General features: G+C 38.6%; 2 protein-coding genes across 2 annotated transcripts; both read right to left on the bottom strand.

Moving 5' to 3' along the window:
* krt50.S (keratin 50 S homeolog) lies at positions 1-4,023 on the bottom strand. The gene is made up of 8 exons (XM_018237829.2): positions 3,410-4,023; positions 2,771-2,853; positions 2,205-2,361; positions 1,881-2,042; positions 1,630-1,755; positions 796-1,010; positions 630-715; positions 1-320 (listed from the first exon to the last, which is right to left on the bottom strand). Exons 1-8 carry the CDS (start codon positions 3,953-3,955, stop codon positions 304-306), a joined length of 1,392 nt encoding a protein of 463 aa, XP_018093318.1. The 5' UTR covers positions 3,956-4,023; the 3' UTR covers positions 1-303.
* An 8,943-nt stretch (positions 4,024-12,966) lies between these two features.
* Positions 12,967-19,517, bottom strand: krt53.S (keratin 53 S homeolog). The gene is made up of 8 exons (XM_018237949.2): positions 18,918-19,517; positions 17,791-17,873; positions 17,547-17,703; positions 17,270-17,431; positions 16,939-17,064; positions 16,273-16,487; positions 16,127-16,188; positions 12,967-13,266 (listed from the first exon to the last, which is right to left on the bottom strand). The coding sequence occupies exons 1-8, from the start codon at positions 19,515-19,517 to the stop codon at positions 13,250-13,252; spliced, it is 1,422 nt and encodes a 473-aa protein (XP_018093438.1). The 3' UTR covers positions 12,967-13,249.
* Positions 19,518-19,727: the final 210 nt, after the last annotated feature.

The following is a 19,727-nucleotide window of genomic DNA, read 5'->3' as shown; positions in this document are numbered from 1 at the left end:
TAACTTGCATCAGAAAAGAGTTTATTGAGAAAAGTATGCAAAGAGAAAGAAAATAACAAGGAACAGCATGAAGTGACACATGATCAAGTTAATCAATGTTTTCAGTAGCTCAATCCATGTGCTCGCTCCCCAGTCTAAATCAGTTCCTCAGAAAGTAAAAGATAAACATTAAGCCTGCTGCTTTCTGCATAACATTTTCTCAATTTTTGGCTGAAACTGCCTTTATTTGGGGGGTTTTCTTCTCTTCATCTTCCACCACCATGGATGCTGCTACTATTCAGCCCAAAGCTTGTACAGATTTGTTTATGATTTCCAAGAACCTTATAGAGAAAGAACACTGGTGTCAGTAGGGATCTCCACAAGCTTCGGTTTAAAACAAAAAAACAATAATTCAGGGAACCCCAAAAGCAATAGACATTGTCAGTTTGGATTCTTTTTTTAAAGTGCAGTAGAAAGCAATACACAAGCCAAAGTAAAACACCCTTATTGCTCCAAAACTCTATATCACCAATAACCAGTTCATTAATCTCACTCCAACATCCCCCATATCTCTCATCCCCTAATTGAGAGACTATAATTTCCCTGGAATTGGTTATATGTGAAATGACATAAACCTGAAAGTAGCTTACCTCTGCCTTGTCCCTGTCCCTGTCCTTGTCCTTGTCCCTGCCCTTGTCCTTGTACCTGTCCTTGTCCTTGATTGGTTTGTATGGCCCTGTGGTTTAGAAAAGACATTAGCAACAGCATATAACATGCAATTGTAAGCAACTTGAATATGTTATGGATCATCCTTACCCTAGTTTATCCAAGAGGGATCGGTATGTGGCAATCTCAGTCTCCAACTTAGTCTTCATTTCCAAGAGCTGTTGGTATTCAGATTTCTGACACTCGGACTCGGCTCTGAGCTGTGCCAACCGCTGCTCTACACAGGCAATGGTCTCCTGGATATGTGACAGTTTCATACAGAATCTTCCCTCGGTCTCCGCTAATAGTATTTCCAGGGAGTTTTTCTACCAATGAGAAATGAAAAGTTGAATATATTGTTAGGTTATATTGTTAGGTCTTTCAGCATCTTACATTTCTACAAGACCCTTTTGACGTTCTACAACCCAGTTCCTTATAACTATGGACTATTGCTCTAAACGTCAGGTCTGTAATTAGTATTTTTTTATGGACAAGCCAAGGACATTAATGCAAACAATTGACCTTTAGGACTAAATTGCTTAGAGGTTCTGAAAAACGTTTCGGTTCTGTAGTTTAGTCTTCTGGGTACATTTGTTGTAAATTAAACTATAAACAGTTACATCCAAAACTATATACCCCCATTACTTCTCTAGCTTCTCAGCTTTTGTAGCTGAAACATCTCATATACCACTCACAGCTGAAGGCCACAACCTATGAAGGTCAGGTAAGAGAAGGTAGCTGTGCAGCCCCACCCGATGTAGCAACTTATCACTCAAGTCTCTCATTCACATAATCAGTTATCCAGAATTTGTTAAAAGGGGGTAATTTTTTCCATATAGAAAATGCTTGGGAACCTTGATATATCATGAGAAATCTGTAGAACTGGAGAAACACATTTTAGCTACAGAGGCTTACAGTATCTACTGCTGGTATTTCATGCTGTACCTGGGCAAGTTGTGACTGAAGCTCAATTTGCAGGGCTTGGAGTGTTTTTTTAAGGTTTGTTACTTCCGTCCTGCTCTCATCGATTGTAATCTGTACGTGTTGCATTTGGTTTTTCAAGTCAGCACTCTAGATTTAATAAGGAGCAAGAGATCAGTATACTGAACAGAGGTATGTCATTCTCTGTGTGGGTGGACCTATTCAAGGAGAATAAACCAATATTTATAAAGATATATGCTGTCACGTGTTCTTACAATTTTGTTGAAATTGTTTTCTGCTTCTTGACGGTTCCTCATAGCCAGGTCTTCATACTGAGCTCTCATGTCATTCAGAGTTTTGGTCAAGTCCGTACCCGGTGCAGCGTTCATCTCCACACTGACTTTACCAGTTGCTGGAGCTTTGATGGCTTTAATTTCCTGAAAGATAAAATACCAAAATATATCTTTATATTTTTTAATACCAGAGTATGTTATAATGTAAGCTTGTTTATTACATAAAATATCAGAAGCAACGGCACAACCAGTGCTTGTTTAGGGCTCTATTTACAATAGATGACATTACTTATGGCCAAATCTTACTTCATCGTGATTCTTCTTAAGATAGGCCAGTTCCTCAGTAAGACTCTCAAACTGAGCTTCCAGTTCAGACCTGGATAGGGTAAGCTCATCCATGACTCTACGCAGACCATTGATATCAGCCTCCACTGAGTAGCGAATGACCTGCTCATTCTCATATCTGGCAAGAATAACACATTCAATGCATTTTCAGATATTTTATCTCACAGTCATGTACATGCCATGCTGCTTTTAAAAGTAACCATCTGTGATCTTAATATGTTGGATTAGTCTCTTAAGTAGATGTGATACTCTGAAATAAATGCTCATCCTTTATAATAATCTGGCTCATATATTAAAAAATACTCATCTAATGGGGAAGTTTTCATGCAGTTTAAAACTAAGATGTTCAATGTATTAAGTGTATCTGTTTTTAGGATCTCCTAGTGCATACCCATCTTTCCCAACAGCCCAGCCATCAGGCTTCTTGAGATCTTTATAGAGAGTTACAATATTTATATGGGCAACTTTTGGCAAGGGGATCCTATAAAAGTCAATTGAAATGCATGTTTGTATTTGTGTGAACTCACTTCTGCTTGAAGTCGTCGGCAGCCAGCCTAGCATTGTCGCACTGCAATAAAAATGCTGCGTTTTCTTTGGATGCTGTGATGATCTACAAACATAAAATAGAAATCGTCCTTGAAAATGGGATATAAGTTAATTGATAACAACAGCACAGCTCTGAACCATAGAATGCAATATATACTGCACAGTAAATAAAATATACATAAACATAGGTCAGTCGATATTAATAAATGTAACATCAATGCAAACAGGAGAAGAATGTACCAGAGTTTAGCCTCAACCTGTAACATAAAACATGAACCTTGAATGGAAAGTATTACCTACCAAAACATTACATTTAGTTTTTGTTCATTTTCTACAATAAAAACAATGTTCCTGTATTTGTAGTGCAGCTTCCCATGCAAGATTTAAAGAGGTTATGGTGAAAGCCCCAGCTCATGTGTTGTACAATACTGAACCCATATTTCAGACCTCAAGCCAACCTTAGTGGCCCCACATTTGGCCAGGCATCTCCTTTTCACATTTTGAAATGCAAAATCTGAGAGACTTTGATCCGCTAATGTTTAGCACTACATGATAAGGAAATAAGGTTATACGCAGCATTTTAATAAAACAAAATAAATGCATACACATATTTACTATACCTGTACTTTAAGGGCCTCAATTTGGTTAAAATATTTGCTGTAGTCCTTTGGTGCCTCAAGAGGTGCTGGCCCATGTTTGTCATACCAGTCCTTAATCTTACGTTCCAGCTCAGAATTTTTTGCCTCCAGTTCATGGACTTTGTCCAGATAGGATGCCAAGCGGTCATTAAGATTCTGCATGGTTAACTTCTCATTTCCACCAAACACACCACCACCATAGCCGCCACCATAGCCACCACCATAGCCACCTCCAAAGCCACCACCTAAGCCACCATCAGCTCCAAATCCACCAGCACCAAATCCACCAGCACCAAATCCACCAGCACCAAATCCACCAGTACCATATCCACCAGCACCAAATCCACAAGCATAACCACCAGCTCCACCACCAGCTCCACCACCAATGCCACCACCAAAACCAAAGTCACCAGCTCCAGCCCCAGCCCCTACACCACAAGAATAGCCACCACCAACTTGACTGCCTCCATATCCTCCTGAACCATGTTGGCTTGTCTTAGTAGTCTGTTTGAATGACCTGTAAGACATATTGCGGAAGCAAAGAGACACCCTTCTAGTGACCAAAAAAAGCTGCTATGGTGAGTGCAACAGTGAAACAATACTTAGTCTTTATATATGATATCCAAAGGGTGTGTCATATCAGATTTTTTGGAACAGCAGTCTCCATGCCAAATTATTGTAACACCTTTGTTCCAATCAATTATAATTATTAACTTGCATCACTTTGCATTATCCCCATAAAGCTGTTTGTTACGCTATTTTATTGATGGGTGGAGTACAATTGTGCCTCTGTAGCAAAAAGAGAAAATCAATAAAGTATCGAATTATCATCCTGTTTGTACAGGCGATTTCTGTTTCTCATATGTTTTCTATCACAACAACTGCAATAGAAAGAAATTTACATATACTGTATTATATATATATACATCCATGGTATTTTGGTTTAGCTAATAAATATTTTAATGAAGTTTCAAAAGTAAACTTCTAATAAATTAAATGATTTTATGCTGCCCCATCATGGGGTATTTTTAAATAGTTACACTCATCTATTAAAAACTGTTCTCAAGGATCTTCCGTGGTCTAAATTTCTAAGCTATAACAATTCGTTGGAGCAAAGGCGGGACTTGTCCGCTTTAAGAAAGGGACAAAATCGGCAGCAAAAATAGATCCTGTGACTTTGATCTGTACATAAGGATACGGTATCCTAAGGGGACTGAAACGTTGAGACACAATATCATGATGTATGAATAAAAGTCATGTTTGAGTTGATCCATTGAATTATATATGGTTTCTATAGATATTTATGGCTCATATAGATCACAAGTATTCCAAAATAGTCAACTCCTAAGTATTTGGTACAAGTGCTAATACCAATGTTTCCTCAAATTTTGAGGGCAGTGCACACAACAAATTGTGGTGCACACAAAGAATTTTGTGTGGAAATTTGCATTTATTCTGCATTTCAAAAATGTCCGCACAAAGATGAGAAGGCATTAGAGGGAACATTAGTCAATACAATTTTTATTTATAGTTAGATAAAAAAAGCATAGGACCTATAATTTAGAGTATATGGGAGCATTCCACCCTTGCTCAAGTGCTAACGAGGCATCAGTGACTCCTCCTTTTTATATACATGGCCGCCTAGCATTGGAACCATGAAAGCATCCACGGCGAAATATCAAGAGTCCGTAGGATAAGTCCTATATTTAGGGGCAGATTTAGCAAGGGTCGAATATCGAAGTAATGGGAGGTTTTTTTTTTAACTCCCATAACTTTGAAATTCTAATAAAAAAAAGACCAACCGAAATGTATTTTTTTTTGCGGGTATGCCACCAATTGACTCCATATGGGTTCTAGGAGGTCCCCCATAGGCTAAAACAGCAATTCCGCAGGTTTTAGATGGCAAATGGTTGAATTTGAAAAGACAGTACATGATAAATTTTCGATATTCTAATTTTCAAATTTTTTTTAAAATTTGGACTATTCCCTAGTACACAGAAATAGCTCGAAATTCAAATTTTTTTACTTCGAATTTTCACTTCGACCCTTGCTAAATCTGCCCCTTAAAGTTAAAAAAACAAAAATTTCAGTTCATTTGTTTTTTGTAATGAAACAATTTTATTGGCTTAATACAGATTCAGATGGAGAAGATGTTGTCTATACTCTTCCATGTTGCAGTAAGTCAGGCATTTCTCAGCATTGTTCCTTATTGTTCCTTCTGTAACTTGGTCGGTCCTCAAGGCTGGATATAACTTGCATCAGAGAAGAGTTTATTACACACATTATGCAAAGGAAACACAACAACAAGAAACAACATGAAGTGGCGGGTTGAGTCAGTAACTGTTTTCACAGATGACTCCATCCACGCACTCCGCAAACTAAAGCAGTTTCGCATAAAGAGTAAGAAGAGCATGTTAACAAAGACACTAATTAAATTTCTTTAGTAAAGTGGCGTTTTGGGCTAAAATGTTATATATTCACAACTTCTTTCCTTTTAATTCTTCCACTTGCACCATAGTGGGTGACACAACTTTCCAGCCCAACACTTCCAACACTTGTTCAGATTTCTTATTCATCATGAATATGACATATTCGTCATAAACAAATCTCGCTGATTGATTGAGATGCCTCTGTATTTATTATGTTGAACTTTTTTAGAATTAAATATTGGTTGTACATGGCATTTTAGCATGGATGTTATCTCATGTTTTTACCAGCACTGAAATTCACACACATATATGGTTTTTAGTAAGTGTGCAACACAATTTTGTTGAAATGGTCCTTTGCATCTCTGTGGTTCCTCATAGGCAGGTCTTCATACCGAGCTGTTATGTCATTCAATGCTTTGGTCAGTCCATACCCGGTGCAGAGTTCATTTCCACACTAGTTGTGCCAGTTTCCGGTGCTTCAGTGGCTTTAAGCTCATGCAAGATGCCAAAATAAATGATGTAAGTTTAATTATTTACATAAAGCAATATCACAGCCACAGGCACACCCAATTAGTTTTAAGTGGCTGAGTTGCAATAAATTATGTTCCTTATAGCCAAATCTTATATTATCACGGTTCTTCTTGAGATAAGCATCTTGGCGAGGACTTTTTTTTTAATATTAATAGTGCTTTTTTTCACTTTCAGGGACATTTAAAGGGGTACCATTAATTTCACTTACTTGAACAAGAAATCATATAAACGTATTTTTATTTGCATTAAAGCAGGACTGATTTTCAAATTCCCTTACCCCTTAGTGTACAATACAGAGATTCATGCCTCATATAGAGCTGAAGCATTAGTAATAGATAGTCAAGTAGCTGATGCAAGGATTAATAGCAAATCCACCCATATACCAGAAATATATAAATATATATTATATACCATATTGCATTGCCACCTAGGGGCCGATTCACTAACTTCGAGTGAAGGATTTGAAGTAAAAAAACGTAGAATTTTTGTGCTCCTCGACTATCGAATTGGCGTAAATTCGCCTGAGTAGAATGATTCGAATAGATCGAGGGCAAAAACGCTGCGACTATTCGCCATTCGATAGTTGAAGTACTGGATAGAGCGCAAAAACGCTGCGACTATTTGCCCATTTGATAGTCGAAGTACTGTCTCTTTTAAAAATACTTTGACGCCTACTTCGCCACCTAAAACCTACCGAATTGCTTTAAAAGCCTATGGGAAAGTCCCATAGGCTTGTTTTCCAAGTTTTTGATCGAATAAAAAGGCATTCGATCGAATGAAAATCCTTCGAGCGAATATTTGATCGAGCGCCTATTCGCCTGGCGAATATTCGCCAAATCGACTATTCACCAGCGCGTAAATTAGCCCGAATTGTCTATTCGATTCTATTCGATTCTATTTCCCAGTCGAATTTCGAGGGATTTAACACCTCGAAATTCGACCCTTGATGAATTTGCCCCTTAGTGTTAGACCCATGAGTTAGCATCCATTGTGAAACACAAGAATTGATGGAATAACTCCAATTTTTATAGCTAAAACGTCCTACACAAAAAGTGTTTGTATAATCATCCTAACAATATTATTGCTTCAGATAATATTGGAGATCATCATTCAAACAACCAAGAGAGTCTATCTTCCCCCATAAGGCACTAAGTTCTGTAGTGTTTGTGTTCATAATGAATTCATCTTGTAAGTCACTATTCTGATGTGCTCACATTAAGGACATAGGAATATAATATACAATTTCTTTTTACAAAGATTCACATTCAGAGCCTTTTGTGGGTTCCTCTGAGGGTATTGAAGAACCGAAGCGATTTGTTTTAGTTTATCTCCCTCTAGTCTATGTGAAAAGCTAGCTCTTAGCTTAAGCAAGCTTCAATATCTCCATAGTTCATTTGGAAACCCCTCAGGTAGTCTAGCTTCTCCTTTATTCCATCATCTTAGTGCACATTTGGATTGTAGGACTGACTGGCTTGGATCGCCCATGAAACTCACACAGACCAAGCAAAGATATTCTTTACAAACTGTACAAAGCTCACAGGGCATTATCTGGGGCAAATCTCAAAACAGTTGGCTGAATATAACTTGCATCAGAAAAGAGTTTATTGATGAAATTATGCAAAGGACAGAAAATGACAAGAAACGGAAAGTGACAAGTTGAGTCAGTCATCGATAATCAGAGTCACCAGGCTTGTTAACGTGCTCACTCCCCTGTCTAAAGCAGTCCCACAAAAAGAAATTATTACCCAAGCTGCTGTCAATAATCCATTAGTAAAGGTGTTTTTAGGGCTGACGTTGAATTTAGCTGTTTTAACTTCTTTCTTGTTTTTTCTTCCACTTCCACCATGGTGGACAACCCATCTCTTCAGCCCCGTGCTTGTTCATATTTGTTTTTCCACCTTTAATGTTTTTGTGGGGCTATTAGAGAGGAAAGATCCATTGTCAGTAGTTGCCTTAGTGCAAGAGGACATATTTGAGTATGACTTAGCCAGACCCAACAACTCCCTAATACTGTATGTAAGCCAATGCTACCAGCTATGGTGCAGCAGCCTTCCTTTTGACATTTAATAGATTTGGATGAATCGTGTAAGCTAATTCAATCAATAACAAGAAATAAACCTGAAAAGGTAGTGGCATGCACAATAAGGCTTGATGGCTGAGTTTCCCCTTGCTCCATGTGATGTTGTTCTACCAATGCCTTAACGCAGAAAGAGTGGAACTAAAGCTCAGATAAGCTTTGCTCAGACAGGTAGATATCAAGAAAACTCTGTATTTCTAAATATTAGAAATATAACATCAAAGCAGCATTCTATTTATTTAGAGCCACTTCTCCCGCTTCCAAAAAAACCCTTCTACTTTCGTGTTGATGAAATATGCTATAAATAAAGGAATAACATTCATCATTTGTATGCTATGATTCACATTGGAGAAAGTACTTATCTCTGTATATAACATTATAGAACATACATATCCTTGAAGTAGCTCACCTGTTCATTGTCCTTGACCTTGTCCCTGCCCTTGGCCTTGTCCCTGCATTTGAACTTGTTCTTGGGTGACTTGTATGGTCCTGTTAATAATAATCACATATACCGTAGACCTCCCCTCCCTCCTCCCCCCCTGCTTAATGCCTCTAAGTCTTTACTTACCCCTCCGTGCAGATTCTGTCCAGGGGAGTTCACGGCAGCCATCTTCAGCTGCTTCGGTAATCTTCGGAATGAGGCCGGCGCTTCGGCAATTTTCGTGAGTTTCAGCGCATGCACAGTTGTCGAAACAGAAAATTGCCGATGTGCCAATTCGCCAGTCTCTTTCCGAAGATTACCGAAGAGAAGAAGATGGCTGCCGTGAACTCCGCTGGACAGGTGAAAAGAAAGCCTGAGCAAATTTACCATGTGACTCTTCTTAAATATTGGAATTCCCACAACCCACTGAATTGAAAACACCTTGTACCTTGTCAGAGTTACAAAATATAAAAGGGCCAAATGCTTCTGAGTAAATTATATTTGTATTGTACCAAAAATATGTGGCTTCAAGAGACACCAAAATATAAATTGTGCATTTGAATTTTAGCATTTTGACATCTGTAGTCAAAACATTGGGCTTTGTTTACAAATTCTAAAAGGGCAACCGCAGGAACCCAAAGAGACACAAAATAGCACCCCTTAGGGCCCATCCATGGAGCACTTGTTCCCCCACTGAAGCTGCACAAGGCATAATGTTCTGCACTGTTGGCAAAATCTATAGGCAGGACTCTCCTGTGTCTTGTGTCCATTAGTGCTCCTAATGTAAGTAAGTAAGTAAGCCATTCAATGGGATGCCCAGGTACTTCTTCTAATAAATACTGTGTTGCATAATAAGGTTGTGTTGCATATAAACTAAAGAGATTTTGTACAACAAGAGTATAGAGTAACCATGGGCCTTAGATCACTTCCCTTACTATAGGTAGAAAATCAACTCTGAGCTGAACTGGCTTCTCATTTTATTTCCATCCTTTTTGTTTCTATCTAGTTCAAATGACATTCTAGCTGTGCAAGTCTTATGGGACATTATTTGGTACAAATCTGATTCATACATTGCCCTCAAAGCATGTACAATAAGGAAAAACCACAAGGCTTTATATAACTTGCACCAGAAAATAGTTTATTGCTACAGAAAAGCACAAGAAACAGAAAGTGACAGGTTGAGTCAGTCATTGATAATTGGAATCACCAGGTTAGTCGATGTGCTCACTCCCCTGTCTAAAGCAGTCCCACAAAAAGAAAATCAATATTAACCAAGCTGCTATCAATAATGCATTAATAATGGGGATTTTTAGGGCTGAAATTGAGTTTATTCTGCTGTTTTTAACTTATTTCTTGTTTTCTTCTTCCACTTCCACCATGGTGGATAACCCACTTCAGCCCGGGGTTCAAATTTGTTTTTTCACCTTTAATGTTTCTGTGGGGCTACTAGACAAAGAAAGTGCAAGAGTTCATTTCAAAGCACTGGAAATTGTTGGGTGCTCCTTAGAGCTTACAATCTATATCTTCATACTTGCACACATTGTCAGCTAACGTTCATCTCAGAAAATGAGCAGAGGAAAGAAAGCTGATTATTTCCCACTGTCTCTTATTATTTAACTAGTGATGGTTAATGTATCATTTAGGAAAATGCTGGAGAACTTTTATTTTTCTGAGTACACCAGATACATCTACACCGGCAACTATAACAATCCTACTACTGGAATAAAATCAAGATGCAGATTCATAAAACAAAGTAAAAATTCACCACATAAATTGAATCAATACACTATAAACAAATTAATAAGATTAGTCATTTTTGGACCAACTGCTGGAACCCTAAGGGGCACAAAATCATATCCCTTAGGATCCATTCATGGATCTATCCTCCTCCTGGACAGTGCTACATGCAATTTGCAATCAATCCCATTAGTGCTCCCTAGCTGGTTTGTTTGAATGATGTGCAAGGTAAGGGGTCTTCAAGGGGATGCCCAGCTGTTTCTCATGAATACAGTGTTGGCAATAATAGGGAGCACTCTATTCATAAAAGAGGTGACGGTCTTTGGGGTATATTTATCAAAGAGTGAAGTTCCGCCACTAGAGTGAAATTCCGCCACTCTCCATTCATTTCTTTGGGGTTTTTAAAGGCGTATTTATCAAAGGGTGAAATTTCACTTTCACCCATTGATAAATACGCCTTTCAAAATCCCATAGAAATGAATTGAGAGCTGCGGAATTTCACTCTAGTGGCGGAATTTCACTCTTTGATAAATTTACCCCTTTGAGTTCCAAAATCGTTTGCCCATTGGCGCTCCCTAGTTTGCATAGCACACAAGATAATGGGCTTCAAAGCTAATCTTCACAATACGCCCCTCATATAAACAGCTCTGTTTAATGCAGGAAGTGCTGTTTTCATGCGAAAGGTCCAGGTCTATGCCCTCCATTGTGGAGCATATCGATCGGCACCTTTGGGCACTATGCTTAGGACTTGGTCCAAGGAGCAACCACAGGTGTTTTGACTATTTTTATAGTTTTTGAAAGTTTTTAAAGATTCCAAAATAGCCCAGTATTGACGAATAATGCCCATTGTTTGCTTTATATTGGGCAAAAGCCCCTAGCAGAAAGGTAACCCCCAGTAGCAACATATATTTTTATAAAGCCAAATATTTTCAAGGATTCTAAAGGATTTTTATTGTTTGTGCATGAAACTGCCAAACTGTAAATCTTTGCAAATTTTATTGAACGTTTCAAGGTTTCTGAAGACTTACTCAAAATTGCTACTGATTATGTGAATATTCTTAGAGCACGTAGGCATGAGATTTCATTATGGTTTTCAAGGTTGACACCTTTCCTAAACAAATATTTGCACAAAATTTGTAGAAACTAGCAATATACTTCCTATGCTAGAAACACTACAGTCTGGAGAATATACTAAACATTCCATCTTTATAGCTCACAACATGGAAGGCACTCTGCAGCTTGCTCTTCACCCTAGACAATTTGTTGCAAGTATCCCTGCACCCATAATTTAAAGGGATACTGTCATGGGAAAAAAACATTTCTTTCAAAATGAATCAGTTAATGGTGCTGCTCCAGCAGAATTCTGCACTGAAATCCATTTCTCAAAAGAGCAAACAGTTTTTTTTATATTCAATTTTGAAATCTGACATGGGGCTAGACATTTTGTCAATTTCCCAGCTGCCCCTGGTCATGTGACTTGTGCCTGCACTTTAGGAGAGAAATGCTTTCTGGCAGGCTGCTGTTTTTCCTTCTCAATGTAACTGAATGTGTCTCAGTGGGACCTGGATTTTACTATTGAGTGCTGTTCTTAGATCTACCAGGCAGCTGTTATCTTGTGTTAGGGAGCTGCTATCTGGTTGCCTTCCCATTGTTCTGTTGTTAGGCTGCTGGGGGGGGGGGAAGGGAGGGGGTTGATATCAGTCTAACTTGCAGTACAGCAGTAAAGAGTGATTGAAGTTTAACAGAGCACAAGTCACATGACTGGGGCAGCTGGGAAATTGACAATATGTCTAGCCCCATGTCAGATTTCAAAATTGAATATAAAAAAATCTGTTTGCTCTTTTGAGAAATGGATTTCAGTGCAGAATTCTGCTGGAGCAGCACTATTAACTGATTCATTTTGAAATTTTTTTTTTCCCATGACAGTATCCCTTTAACTTGAACTTCATTATGGGGTCTTCAGAAATGACACATTTTGTGAGTTCCTATTCATGATTTAATGCAAGTAATTTTCCATGGTATTACTAATTATCATGGAGAAGAAAGAAACTGCTTTCTGGATACCTTGGGGTAATAAAACATTTTAATTAAAAAGGTGTCCTTTCCATAATAAGGTTCGTTTGTATTTAAACTAGAGACTTTTGTACAACTAAGGTGTCTCTGAGAGTATAGAAGATCCATGGGACTTTTATTTCACTTTACTTAGTTTAGCTTCTCTAATCTCATTTGCATCCTTTTCATTTCCATTTAATGTGCTCTAACTGTCATGGGACATTATTTGGTACAAATCTCATTGAGGGGCTTCATAGATTTCTCTCAAGACATGTAAAGTACAATATGGATATAACTTGCATCAGAAAAGAGTTTATTGCAGAAACTATGCATAGGAAAGAAAACAACATGAAACAGCATGAATTAAACGATAAACGTCTTCACCAGGTTAATCCAGGTACTCACTCCCCAGTCCCACAAATAAGTAAGAACATATGAACCAAACCGCTATCTATCTTGCATTAGTAATGTAGATGTTGCTTAAACAGCATTTAAGTTGGGAATTTTGACTTCTTTTTTTCTTCCACTTCCACCTTTGTTCAGATCAACATTTGTTCAGATTTGGTTTTCCGCCTTTAAGGCTTCTGAGGAACTGTTAGAGAAGAAAGTATTGTAGTCAATAGTTGCCCAAGTTGAAAAAAGCAAAGGAATGGTCAATGTCAATGTAGAGGATCTTCTTTGCAATGCAATAAATTCTACAGGACTCAATGTCCAGCATAGGACCAAAAAATAGGGTCTATATAGGGCCTTAAATATAATAATTATAATAATGTATAATTCATTAACATATTTTACAACACTGACACAAATTAAAACATACAAAGCTCAATAGGTATAAATCTATTTAATTGCATATATTTTCAGCTTGGCACTTGTCTCTACTGAGACTGAGCAAAGATGAGAGGACTGGTTCATTTCTACTTGACAGATGGATTGGGAATGGGATCACTTGTTACAGAGACCCGGTGTCAATAGCCAAAGTCTGACCCAGGTGTTGGCACCTTTCGATTTTACAATCAGCTTAATTTCTTGGGCTTATAATAAATATATATTCTTATTTTGAAAAAATTTCTAAGACATATTTTCCTAATAACACCTGCCTTTTTAGATCAGGCATAGGGAAAGCTGAATAAACTGACATTGTAGAATACTAATAGCTGAGACGAACCAGTCATAGGCTAAATGTTTTCATATAGTATGTAGGAAAGATGAATTCCTTTTAACTCTTGATATTTAATGTCTAAGTTAGGAAAGTGATAGGAAACCAGTATGTTCCCTATTCATCTATACAATCCTACAATTGGAATAAAATCAAGATATAGATTGATGCAAAATAGTGACAATTCAACATATATTACTTTGTATGCATGTTCCTATTAGGGCTTCATTCTGTAGCATGAACATATCATAAATAGAGATGTCGCGAACTGTTCGCCGGCGAACTTGTTCGCGCGAACATCGGGTGTTCGCGCTCGCCGGAAGTTCGCGAACGTCGCGCGACGTTCGCCATTTTGGGTTCGCCATTGTTGGCGCTTTTTTTTGCCCTCTCACCCCAGACCAGCAGGTACATGGCAGCCAATCAGGAAGCTCTCCCCTGGACCACTCCCCTTCCCTATAAAAACCGAAGCCCTGCAGCGTTTTTTCACTCTGCCTGTGTGTGCTGAAGAGATAGTGTAGGGAGAGAGCTGCTGCCTGTTAGTGATTTCAGGGACAGTTGAAAGTTTGCTGGCTAGTAATCGTTTTGATACTGCTCTGTTATTGGAGGGACAGAAGTCTGCAGGGGTTTGAGGGACATTTAAGCTTAGGTAGCTTTGCTGGCTAGTAATCTACCTTCTACTGCAGTGCTCTGTATGTAGCTGCAGTGGGCAGCTGTCCTGCTTCTGATCTCATCTGCTGACTGCTGCAATAACAGTAGTCCTTGTAAGGACTGCTTTTATTTATTTTTTTGTTGTTTTACTACTACTACTACTACTACTACTATAAGAGCCCAGTGCTATTAGTCTAGCAGTGTTGGGGAGTGGGACTGGTGTGCTAATCTGCTGCTCCTAGTAGTTCAGCAGCACCAACTTTAATTTTTTTTTTTTAATATTCATTTTTTTTTATTTTACTTTTTTTTATTTTACTACCGCTGTAGTAGTGTATAAGTTGACCTTTTAGGCATTATTTGCCCTGTAGGCATTATTTGCACACTGTTTTCTTCAACCCGCCATCGAGCTGTGTGACCTTGTTCACATTCTGTCTAAATATCCATAATATTACCGTCTCCAGAAAAAACACCGGAGTCACTTTTTTCAAGCAGCCATAATATATTTTACGTAATCCGTATCCACCGCTGTAGTAGTGTATACGTTGGCCTTGTAGGCATTATTTGCACACTGTTTTCTTCAACCCGCCATCGAGCTGTGTGACCTTGTTCCCATTCTGTCTAAATATCCATAATATTACCGTCTCCAGAAAAAACACCGGAGTCACTTTTTTCAAGCAGCATTCATATATTTTACGTAATCCGTATCCACCGCTGTAGTAGTGTATACGTTGACCTTGTAGGCATTGTTTGCCCAGTTTTTTTGGCCACAGCCACTGAAGCACAGAGGCCAGAAAAAATATGCCATATAAATGCTGAAAATAGTCATTTTTTGCCATACGTTGACTCAACGTATATGGCAAAAAATGACTATTTTCAGCATTTACGTGACATATTTTTTCTGGCAACTGTGCTTCAGTGGCTGCAACCAAAAAAACTGGGCAAACAATGTCTACAAGGTCAACGTATGGCGAAAAATTACTATTTTCAGCATTTATATGGCATATTTTTTCTGGCAACTGTGCTTCAGTGGCTGCGTCCAAAAAAACTGGGCAAACAATGTCTACAAGGTCAACGTATGGCGAAAAATGACTATTTTCAGCATTTATATGGCATATTTTTTCTGGCAACTGTGCTTCAGTGGCTGCGTCCAAAAAAACTGGGCAAACAATGCCTACAAGGTCAACGTATGGCAGTTGTTTAAAGAGAACAGTAGATTACTAGCCAGCAAAGCTACCTAAGCTAAAATGTCCCTCAAATCCCTGCAGACTTCTGTCCCTCCAATACAGAGCAGTATCAAGCAGATTACTAGCCAGCAAACTTACTATCATCTGTCCCTGAAATCACTAACAGCTCTCCCCCTACACTATCTCTTCCAAGCACACACAGGCAGATTTTTCAGATACATTTTTGCCCTTGATCCCCCTCTGGCATGCCACTGTCCAGGTCGTTGCACCCTTTAAACAACTTTAAAATCATTTTTCTGGCCAGAAATGTCTTTTCTAGATGTTAAAGTTCGCCTTCCCATTGAAGTCTATGGGGTTCGCGAACCGTTCGCGAACCGCTCGCATTTTTGCGCAAGTTCGCGAATATGTTCGCGAACTTTTTTTCCGACGTTCGCTACATCCCTAATCATAAAGTGTCTCACCTTTGTCTGGTCCCTGTCCTTGACCTGGTCCCTGTCCTTGTCCTGGGGTGACTTGTATGGCCCTGTGATTAAGGAAAGACAACTAATAAGATGAACAAATACCAGGAAACTGTAAACAACTGAAATATAATTTGGACAATCCATACCCTAGTTTATCCAGGAGGGACTGATAGGTTTTGATCTCAGCCTCCAACTTGGTCTTCATTTCCAAGAGCTGATCGTACTCGTCTTTCTGGCACTCGGACTCGGCTCTGAGCTGTTCCAGCCGCTGCTCTAAACTAACAATGGTCTCCTGTATTCTGGACAGTTTCATGCAGAATCTTCCCTCGGTCTCGGCTAATTGCAATTCCAGAGATTTTTTCTGCCAGTGAAAAAAGTAAAATAAATACATTTTGATTCTTAGGTGCTTATACTTTTGTCTTTAAACATACATTATACAGTAACATTTCTGCAGGACAAATTCTCTTTGAATATACCAAGACTTAGTTCCTTGTCAGGTATGGACTATTCTTTTAAATGTAATAGCTCAATCACAGTATTTCTCCTTGACTTTTTAAGACAAGTCTAAATCACGATTTTTCCAAACTGTGGCAAAATTCTGATCTCAAATTTTAATAATCCTTGAAATGTAAGTTTTTGAGGCCAAATATGCCTCTAGAATAAGTGATTTCCCTGTGCAGGCCAAGTAGAATGCAGTGCAGTTCAAAGCAGAAAATGATCTCTATACTATCTCTATTTCTGAGAAACTTGATATATCATGAGAACGTTGCTTCAGAACCTAAATAGCTTTGAAATTTTGTTTCATACTGTACCATGGAAAGTTGTGATTGAAGCTCAATTTCCAGAGCCTGGAGTGTTTTCTTAAGTTCTGAAATTTGTGTCTTAATTGTGGTATCTTCTTTGACGTCTTCCTTTAATTTTTCTTTTATTTCAACTGCCTAAATAATAATAATAATAATAATAATAATAGTTATAATTATAAACAGCCCATAGTGTTAGGGGGTTGGGTAACACACAAAGACGTTCACTGAGAGGTTTGTTGAAAGGACGTTAGTGCATAGTTGAGTTTAGATCTCAAGGCACACCAGACAACTGTATGTGTTTGTGTTGGGTACAACATTTCTATTAACTAGGTATACTTACTGCAGAGATGAATTTTTTCTCTACTTCTGCCCTGTTTTTCTTGGCTAAGTCTTCATACTGAGCTCTCATATCATTCAGGATCTTGGTCAGGTCGGTACCTGGAGCTGCATGCATTTCCACACTAACTGTACCGGCTGCGGCTACCTGAACACCTTTAATCTCCTGTAAGATGACATAACAGAATGTTAAAACATAAGCAGCATAGGATTTTCAGAGGCAAACATGGTTATCATTCATTCATTACTGCAGTTACAAGCTATTTAAAATGAAATATTACATCTTCATGATTCTTCTTGAGAGAAGCCAGTTCTTCATTGAGACCCTGGAGCTGGGATTCCAGATCAGTTTTGGCAAGGTCAAGATCATCCTTGACTCTACGCAGACCATTGATATCAGCCTCAACTGTCTGGCGAAGGTGCAACTCAGTCTCGTACCTGTCAAGACATGGACAATACAATGTAATCTGCATGATTAATATATTTAGTATATGTTTGTGTGGTTGTTTATTTGTACAAACTCACTTCTGCTTGAAGTCATCAGCAGCCAGCCTAGCATTGTCACACTGTAATACAAGGGTTGCATTGTCTTTGCATGCTGCGATGATCTGCAAAAGTTAAATATAAAGCATTAAAAAAACATAATACCATAACTAATGTGATAATAACATACATGATACACATAAAGTCAGCCGTTAATAGCATATTAAGCACAGAAAATAGGAGAAGAAGAAGAAGCAGAAGGTGAAAAACACCAAGAAAAATCAGCCTCCATCTGTAATATGCCACATGAGCCTTGAAGGACAAGTGCAAAGTCCATATATTTTAGTTTGGTCCACTTTCCATTACTCCTTGCCATTACGTTTTGATTTTCTAGTCTGGGATCTCTGTGTATTAGATTAAGTGAGGGGCATATATCAGTGCCTAATGCTAGCACATTGGCTTGTTGGACAATTCTTGTACATACAAAAAGCTGAAGAAGTGAGGAAGACAAATGGAAGAAAACTATAAAGAGAGAAATAGAAATAATTTCTATATATACTTCAGGTAACCCAGGTACACGTTCATCTTGTGTTTAACAGTAATTGCAGCTTTCTAATCAGCACTTGTGAAAAACCTATGGTATTTGAATTCCATTTACAGATATTGGACCAGTGAGTAGAACAGTCCAGGAAACCCATTCTTTAGAGGACGACACAAGACGATGTGCACCATACAGTAGAAATAAACAGTGTAAATGTAATTATTACAGAGAGATATACCCTGCTCATTTTGGTGCTAAAATATTTGATAAATAATTACAGTACTATCTGAATAAAGTAAATATCAAAGATGTGCCATAAAGATTCATGGTGTTGGTTGGGAAGGGTAGAGAGCATCAGAAATATGTGATAGCCAAAGGAAGTAATAACAATGGGTGTTTCTGGGATGTCCCAGGCTCTATCTTTGTGAAGTTAGACAATAACCAGTTGGCGTAATACACTATGGTGCGAATTTCCGCATTTCACCGCGTTTATCTGAAGTTCAAGATTTTGGTACAACAGTTCCTTTGCTATGTCCATTATGAAGAATAAGGTAAAAAAATGCTAATACATAATATATATTGCATGCCTTGTTTTAATAAAGAATAATATAGTTATTTTCTGCCATACCTTAGCTATAAGATCATCAATGTCTTTGTAATATTTGGAGTAGTCCTTTGCCCCTTCTCCAGTTGTGGTTCCGGGCTTTTGTTTGTCATACCATTCCTTAATTTTACGTTCAAGCTCGGTATTGGCTGCCTCCAGTGCATTGACTTTGTCCAGGTAGGAGGCCAAGCGATCATTAAGATTCTGCATGGTTTCCTTCTCACTGACAATCTGCAGTCCACCTGAGGCACCACCATGGCCACCACCTGCACCAAAGCCACCACCTGCACCAAAGCCACCACCTGCACCAAAGCCACCACCTGCACCAAAGCCACCACCATAACCACCACCATAACCACCACCAAAACCACCCTCAAAGCCACCAGCACCGAAGCCAGCCCCATAACCAGCTCCACCACCAAAGCCTACATCACTACCAAAGCCAGCACCAGCCCCTACACCACAGTGATAGGCACCTCCAGCTTGACTGCCTGCATGTCCTCCTCCATGACTGCCATACTGGACTGACTTTGTTGATTGTTTGAAAGACTGGTGAGACATGCTGTGAGACATGTTGTGGAAGCAAAAGGACACCCTTCCAGTAGTAAAAAAGAGCTGCAACATTTGAAAAATTCTCAGTCATTTTATATTATATCCAAAGGGTGTGTCATATTGGATTATTTTTTGCTGCAATGTACATGCCAAGTAAAACCAACTGTCCTAATCAATTATACTTATTAATTAACTTGCATCACTTTGCCCCTGGTGTTTTCACCCCAAAGTTCTCTGTGCTAGTTAGATTGATGGGTGGAGTAGAGCTGTGCCTCTGAAGCA

Source organism: Xenopus laevis, chromosome 9_10S, assembly GCF_017654675.1.
Source record: "Xenopus laevis strain J_2021 chromosome 9_10S, Xenopus_laevis_v10.1, whole genome shotgun sequence".
In the NCBI taxonomy this organism is placed as follows: Eukaryota; Metazoa; Chordata; class Amphibia; order Anura; family Pipidae; genus Xenopus; species Xenopus laevis.
Note: the sequence above shows the minus strand (reverse complement) of the source record. Positions and strands in the feature narration are given on the sequence as shown.

Coding starts and splice junctions, on each gene's coding strand:
- krt50.S (XM_018237829.2), bottom strand. CDS start 3,955: ATGTCTTACAGGTCATTCAAACAGACTACTAAGACAAGCCAACATGGT. Junction 1,756..1,880: donor AAAACAATTTCAACAAAATT/GTAAGAACACGT, acceptor TATTAAATCTAG/AGTGCTGACTTGAAAAACCA. Junction 1,011..1,629: donor TTCAGTCACAACTTGCCCAG/GTACAGCATGAA, acceptor TCTCATTGGTAG/AAAAACTCCCTGGAAATACT.
- krt53.S (XM_018237949.2), bottom strand. CDS start 19,517: ATGTTGCAGCTCTTTTTTACTACTGGAAGGGTGTCCTTTTGCTTCCAC. Junction 17,432..17,546: donor TCAAGAAGAATCATGAAGAT/GTAATATTTCAT, acceptor GTCATCTTACAG/GAGATTAAAGGTGTTCAGGT. Junction 17,065..17,269: donor AGAAAAAATTCATCTCTGCA/GTAAGTATACCT, acceptor ATTATTATTTAG/GCAGTTGAAATAAAAGAAAA.